General features: G+C 39.3%; 1 protein-coding gene across 1 annotated transcript; it reads left to right on the forward strand.

The window, feature by feature from the left end:
- Positions 1-4: 4 nt before the first annotated feature.
- Positions 5-7,336, forward strand: ndufa8 (NADH:ubiquinone oxidoreductase subunit A8). The gene is made up of 4 exons (XM_060908881.1): positions 5-274; positions 1,068-1,231; positions 4,961-5,126; positions 7,019-7,336. Exons 1-4 carry the CDS (start codon positions 224-226, stop codon positions 7,154-7,156), a joined length of 519 nt encoding a protein of 172 aa, XP_060764864.1. The 5' UTR covers positions 5-223; the 3' UTR covers positions 7,157-7,336.
- The last annotated feature ends 404 nt before the right edge of the window (positions 7,337-7,740 follow it).

Below are 7,740 nucleotides of genomic sequence, written 5' to 3' on the forward strand. Positions count from 1 at the left end.
CCGATGTAACGGTTCACGTGCGGATGAAAACTTTAACGTGATTGGCTGAGTCCTTGTTAATGTGAAATATTACCCAATCCTAGCGCAGGAGGCGGGATTTCTTTAGGAATACGGGTGTAGTGGAGAGATAACAAGCTGACCGGGACGTTAAAACGGTTAGCAGTGAGTAAGCTGTTAGCCTTATTTTTTAAAATTATATTTGGCGTGTTTTTAAATCGGAATAATGCCCGGTCAGGTTGAGGTTCCGCCGTTGTCGGATTTGAACGTCGAAGAGGTATGTTTATGAAAGCTGAAATTATTTTTAGGTTTAAATTAAGCGTATAAACAAACTGGGGCTAACTACCTGCCTAGAAATGAAGCTTGAGCTAAGATAGCTTAGCTAGCTAGTTTATATGGCTACTAAAGTATAATTAGAATACTACATACACATTATACTGCATAATTTATTTAACCTGTGCTCCTTTCATAAGCTGAGTGGATAAATGCCGGTTGTTATTAGCAGTTAGCTCACTGACTGAGACAAATAGTCACTGTGTAATCTGTAAATGTGTTCTATAAGTCATATACAGCATTTTATTTATAATTATTAATTATTCATAAACACTCTTAAACCCAGACAGCGCCTTGTAAATAAAATGTATATCTTTGTCTTTCACTCATTAGGAGAAAAAGCATACAGCACAAGAATTGTTGAAGTCAGTATGCAAATTAGGTGATTAATATTAAACATGGTGATGTAATTTGCATATCGCAATTAATGCATTTTATTCGGAATGACATTATTAATATCAGACACTTGTGATTTATTTACTGTACACTGCAGCACTCTGATTGGTCAGAAAGTGTTGATTTAGTTTTCACTACTGATTCACTTTTGTTCAGTGAATCGATTCAGAGTCGAATCACTTTCCCACTTGAGTGCATTTGGAAGCAGATGGAGACCCTGTGGGATCACTGTGCTCTCACCTGACTGAAGAACTGGGAACGTGTTCGGGTTCTGTTCAAACACAGTAAATGCTGCGTGAAATAAAAACACCTGTTCATGTTTGATTTGCCTTTTAAAAAAGGTAAACGTCTCGTCAGCCGTCCTGAAGGCCGCCGCACATCACTACGGCTCTCAGTGCGACAAACCCAACAAGGAGTTCATGCTGTGCAGGTGGGAGGAGAAGGACCCGAGGAAGTGTTTGAACGAAGGGAGGAAAGTCAATGAGTGTGCACTTAATTTCTTCAGGTACTTTTATGCCTCACGCGATCACGATGTTGTTTTGTGTTTTACACCTGAAGGCTGCGTATTTCACAGAAACTAACTGAACACAATTCCACACTTTTACAACATGCTATGTGGAAAGTTGTTCAGATTTTTTTTTTTTTTAATTCTGATTTTACTTCATCACTCAGGTGTTTCTGTCGCCTGTGAGTGAAGGTGATGAGATCTCAGGGCAGGTGCACGACTTGTACGACTCGCTTGGAACCACGTTTCCTATCGTGGTTTATGAAACTCTTGTCGATTTTCTCAGAGAAACGTAACAAGATGCTCTTTCAGATTTGTCAGAAACAGCTGTTTTTCTGTAAGGAATAGGATTAATCTTACAAGTCCTTATCCACAATCAATAAATAAAGTAATTGTCTTTATTCATCTTGTTCGCATCCAACATCGTGTACAGTCAGAAATGCACAAAAGTAATGTAAATATCTTAAATGTAAGAATTGATAAGTGAAAGAAATGCACATTATGAAATGAAATATAAATACAGTAATAATTATATTTAGTATAAATACACAGGTGATTTATAGGAAATCACGCGCTCTGATTGGTCGAGAGATTCAGCCAGATGTATTTCTCAATAATCACCTCGAGCGACTCGGCAAAACGGCTCCAATCACTTCGTCACCGTAAGTGAGGAAGAATTACAAATGATGAAAGAAAATGCTGTTCCTAAAAACACTAAAGATGTTCTGAAGTTTGGTGCAAAACTATTCAAAGGGAAGGTGGGATTGGGATTTATTTTATCGATTTCAAAACAAAGTATTTTATGTGACTCGGCGTAGATCAGTGACAAGTCTGTGCTGCAAAGTGATTACATTTACATAAAGATTTTGAAGATTGAAATAAATTATTTTTTTAGTGCTTTTTTTTTTTTTAAATTAATCACCTGTGTATTTATACTAAAACAATTACCTGCCTCAGGCTCAGTGAATATCAGCGAATAATTGTTAAATAGGACATAAATAAATCAATAAAAATATGCATATACTAAAGCAGAGGAAGTACTATTAGTAAGTAAATGCCAAATTTTGTAAAGCTGCTTTGTGACAATGTTAAAAAAAAAAAAAAAAAAGCATTTTTAAATGTATTTATTTTAAATTTCTTAACTTAAATTAAAATAATTTTATAACTATAGCTAGATTTTTGCCAATTTTGTAATATTGCATAGCTGAAGATCCACACCGTCATTCATTCATATGAGGGGAGGATATGGCATGAAGATATGAAGTTTATCTTCAAGTGGTGAATGTATATATTTTTCAACATAAGATAAACTTCATATCTTCACTCCACTGTGTAATGTTCTTTATATTATATGGACACATCCACAAGATAATGAAAAGAATTTTAATTGTGAACCGGTTCACCATTTTGATAACATGCATCCAGTCAGTGGGAAAACACTGGCAGTGACGTCATCGGAGTGAATTATCAGGAGTTATTATACATACAGGACACTTTTTCCATGGAATAAAACGTGTTCTGTTCCCTTCTAGCGGGTTTCATTCATTTGGTTTGATAGCATGCAATATTGTTAGCATATCGCTTATCCTACATGTATTACATCACTCTACCCAATGGAGAATGAGCGTTGAATATGGTTTACGATATTGCATGGTTGTCAAGACAACATGTCACACGTCGGAGACGTAAAACTTCCGTGCTAGCGAGTGACTGGGACAATTTGTAAACAAACATGGCCGCCAGGTTTGCTTCGTTAAATACGGGAGATTTTGAGAGAATTTTGAAAAAGATGCGTTGAACACCTGCAAGGAATGTGTATGTATAATAATAATAATAATAATAATGGTTGGCTTTTTTTGTGGTCTATCAGATATATTACATTCAGCTACTCATCTTTGACTTGTTCAGTATCATACTTGCTGAATGGAATATATCTGATAGACCATGAAAAAAAGCCAGGCAATATTATTTAAATGTGTCACTCAGATCCGCGATGGATTTTGTATGAAAAATGTGAGTTTTTCAACATGAAAAGATAAACTTCATATCTTCAAGCCAGCATGTGATTTTCTTTTTATTATATCAACACATTCACAAACAGAAAGTCCACAAATTTATCAAAACAAATTTATCATCGATTTCCTCATGAGTGACAGAGATTTATGTCCCGGTTTTGGTTCTCCATGTCCCGGATGGAGCTCGGATGAAAAATACCAGTGGTGTATTTCCCAGTTAAATGATTGATTTGAACTTCGCACTGAGTTCTTGCTTTAATTTTTGCTGCAGTCATTGAGTGTAGCTCTAAAGGAAGCTCCTGATGTAATATTGCGAGTAAAGGTAATTAAAAGTTGCTGTGTGTCACCCACATGGCCCTCAGCCACAGCCCTGTGACATTATCATGACGCATGACTAAATCCCGTAATTACATGTCGGGTCTTCAGCGTCTGGGCTGTGAGTGCGTCCTGAGAGGAGAGGAGAGCTTTGCCCCCTGCTCGATTACGTGTAGGAAGTGGTCTGCTTCATCTCAGTCTGGCTAATGGCAGGCGCTCGGCTCTAATAACACAGCGACGCCTCTGCACTGTGACTGGTGTCTGTCATTAAAACACAAAACAGCTTTTCTGGGGGGAATGCGTACAGATCTAACCGCTGGCTCAGGAGGCTGGAATAAACCATTCTGTCCACAGTGTAAACAAGCAGGACTAAGCGCAAACAGAGCGGAAAGGAACCTGCGTGAGCCGAGAGACGCGAACAAAAAAGAGCCATGGATCTGATTATTAACTGGCGGAAGATCAAAACCAAATCCAGTTAATCTGCATCTAACTTGGTTCTCATTGAGGTTATTATGGAAAAAATACGGGGCTGTGGTCGCAGTATCCTCCCTGTTCACACTCTGACAGCACACATGGGGGTTTTCTCATTGTCTGGCAACCCATCTGGAAGTCTTCCTTGTATTTTGTATTTTTCCATCGCAAGACTTGTTTGGGTCCAGCAGAAAAACGCACAGTTCTGGAAGTCTGGAACCAAGATCGATCGATCTATCAATCGATCGTGGAGGTTTGTGAAGTCCAGGAATAGATTTTGTGAAAAAAGGTGACGTGTGATGGAATTTTGAGGAATGCTGTAGCAAAAAGAACCAGGGTCAGGGGCTGGACTTCTAACCCCATGTAAACAGCAGACGTTCAGCGAATTAACTCACGCCTGTCTCTGACACAGGATTAAATGGTGAATGAATCACAATCTGGTGTCTGTTATTGATTTGGAAAAATCCTCAGCTCTCGCTGGACCCTGTGTGTTCTGTTACAAACTGGGAGTTACAGTTCACTTTTTCTAAAAACGTTCCTCATTTCTATAAATGCTCATCAGTAAAACTGTGAAACTCCATGTTTCCCTTTATAGTTGTATCATGTAATGGTAGATGAAGGTTAAATTTAAATTAAGATAATCTGCCTCAAAGAACACTGAGTGGAATTTTATCTAAACCTCCATTTCTCTCGCACGCACGCACTCGCTGTAATAAATGTAGCTGATCTATAAGCAGCCCGAGACCGCCCACCAGGGTCTGAGACCGCCCCTTTTGCATACATTGCTCATCAAACGTCTTTAAAATGACCTCGCACTCAGATAAAACAGTTAAAAGCAATAAAAGCCTGTGCTGATGTGAAGTATAAAGTAAATGCAAAACGATATAAAATGTTCTCTTCCCCAACACACACACACGTGTTTGTGCAGGCAGATTAAGGGGAACTGTGCCGAGTCTTTCACCGAGTACTGGACCTGTCTGGACTACACAAGCCTGGCCGAGCTCCGTCACTGCCGTAAGCAGCAGAAGGTGTTCGATAACTGTGTGTTGGAGAAGCTCGGCTGGGAGAGACCCGAACTGGGAGACCTGTCCAAGGTCAGACACTGTGCACGCTGTACACCCTGTCCTCACACTCGTAACACATCTGTCTGTATCATACTAACATGCGTACTTGGAAGAAATTCCTCCTTGTGATGTTTGTGATTATGATGCTGCTGCTGTTGTTCTTTCCGAGTTCTGTGTCGAGTCCACATCTTTCCCACCTGTTCACCTTCTCCACATCATTAGAACTCCTCCACCCGTCGCTAATTGGTTAAAAGTTAAATCAAACGCGTGATGTGTTAGGAAAATCATCAGCGAGCCTGGTGCGATGAAGCGGAGTCGCTGTTAGCACCCTGAGGTTGATTAGTTTCCTGTAACAGCATGTTGCAGAAAAGCATAAACTCCTGAAGATGAGAGAACTTTTTTTTAAATTGTAGCTTTGTTACAGAGCACTGACACTGGAGACTCCTTCCATAAATGTTATTGACCGCTGTACAATACTCTGTGAACGAGAGAAACGAATTGGAACAAGCGTGTTAATGTTCTCCTGCGATTTGGAGCGAGTGAGCTCATTAGTGTTGTGATGCCTTATTCGGGTCAAGCACTGTTCAATTTTCTAAAAGTAAAAAAAAATGTACACACCAACCCTGCTGTAACGAACTCGTTGGGGTCGTCCAAGTAGTTTGATGTACTGAAAAGTTTGCAAAACTGAAATGGAGCCACTTGTCACACCAAACACTCACTCTTGCATAAAACAAGACCAACTGTGTTTTATTTTATATTTACACTTTATTTATGTACAAATTTACAAAGTAAAGGAAATAAGTCACACTCCATTGTTTGCTTGTCGTATCATCTTTCTTTTCAGCCCATCATGTTGATCAGTCATGGATGGAGTCTCAGAGCTCTTTTTCTTTTACTTTAAAATTTGAAGTTAAATTTTTCCAGATACTCTGTTCTTCAGACAAATTCATTACTTTCTCACGACACTTTAGGTGCGCCAGGATGTGAAGTTTGTCTTTGATAGAAAGTGTCTTGCGTTCACAAGTGTCCTATAAGCAAGCGGATGATGGAATCGCAGGAAGTGTCTTTATTTAAAAACAGGCAGGAAAACAGTTCAAAGTTGTTCAAAGAAACTGTTCAAACGAAGGCAGCGCGCAACGGTTGAGTGAGATACAAACAGAATATCAGAGATAATCACAAAGTCCAAAATACAAAAGCGAGTCAAAACCAGTAAAGTAATACACACCGATACAAAGGCTTAGTAATGTGAGACACTTGGAGCAGTGTGTATACTTCATAAAGTTTGTGTGAAGTGCATGCTGTGATTGCACTCTAATCTGGAACAAGTGCATGGTAATTAGTCCTAATGCCACTGTGGACATAAGTAGCCATGACAACAGTGCTTACAGAGTAAAGACTTGAGTAAAACTGCGGTTAGCTCATAAAATAAAGTCCTTTTAAAGGGATTTTTTTTAAAAATATAAAGTCAGTGATCAATGCTCTTGATAATTGTTAGTGATCAACACCTAAGTGAGGCTCGTTAAGCCTTCGCTTTATGGTGTTAACGTGTATTGTTAATTTGACTGTGGACTTGATTACTTATTGTCTGTCTCTGGTGGGAGGAGGAGCACATGGCTCATCGTTAAAGATGGGGACATGAACTTAGCTCGTTATATGTGAAAGTTCGTAGTAAGAGTTAATTATCATGGGATTGCAGTGTACTCTGCCAGATTTTTAGGATATGATTGGGTTCTGAAGGACTTGTTTTGCTGTCTGGAGTGAGAACAAAATCATGATGTTCTCTACCTGTAGCTTGAGTCCAACATGAGATCTGAACTGAAATTCAGGACGTTTCAGTAGCAGGTTAAGAACCACGCATAGATTTTAGATTTCCATCATTTTCTTTCTTCATTACACCATGTGTGTGTGTGTGTGTCTCTCAGGTGACCAAGGTGGCGACCTCCCGACCCCTTCCCGAGAACCCGTACCACTCGAGACCGAGACCCGAGCCCAACCCTGTGATCGACGCCCCGCTCGAGCCTGCAAAGCACGGCAGCCGGCTGTTTTTCTGGAACTGGTGAAGGAATATTCCCACTGAACCCGCCGACGCTCCTCTCGGACATTTCCAGACCCTGACAGATGGATAGTAGCGGAACCGGTGCTTCGCCCACAGCATCAGTCTGCTATCCTACGTGTAGAAATGTATTAAATAAATAAACACAGTTACTCATGTGTTGTGGATTAAATAAGTTTCATTCAAACTGGGCTGGCAGTTTTATTTCAGGCAAACAATTTACTTTTTTTTTTTTTTTTTAAATTACAATTAATTATTTTGAAGTAATAATATTCTGTTCATATATTTGAGTAGTCAGTTATTTTCTGGGTTTTTTTTCCAGCAGAAAATATTTTAGTTCTATTAATTTTGTTTATAATGATTGGAGTGATTTTGGTTAAACTAGTGGAAAAGATGCAGCCAGAAGCATAATTATGAGCGTTATACAGTTTAATGAGCCTGTCACTTAAGGCGTAGCTCGCTCCGTCTAGTCCAGAAGGAACGATCTAAAGTGGGCCACCTTGTGCAATAAATGCTGCGAGCTATATCCACTATATAGAAGCGATATCCATCCTTGGAATCCCGACCTATTTACCAGAAAGAATCCAAAAC

The sequence above is a fragment of the Neoarius graeffei genome, chromosome 25, assembly GCF_027579695.1.
Source record: "Neoarius graeffei isolate fNeoGra1 chromosome 25, fNeoGra1.pri, whole genome shotgun sequence".
NCBI lineage: Eukaryota > Metazoa > Chordata > Actinopteri > Siluriformes > Ariidae > Neoarius > Neoarius graeffei.

What these genes read in the sequence shown, in the direction of transcription:
- ndufa8 (XM_060908881.1), top strand. Translation starts at nt 224, where the DNA reads ATGCCCGGTCAGGTTGAGGTTCCGCCGTTGTCGGATTTGAACGTCGAA. An exon ending in CGGATTTGAACGTCGAAGAG is followed by an intron (nt 275 to 1,067) that starts GTATGTTTATGA and finishes CTTTTAAAAAAG; the next exon opens with GTAAACGTCTCGTCAGCCGT. An exon ending in AACTGGGAGACCTGTCCAAG is followed by an intron (nt 5,127 to 7,018) that starts GTCAGACACTGT and finishes TGTGTCTCTCAG; the next exon opens with GTGACCAAGGTGGCGACCTC.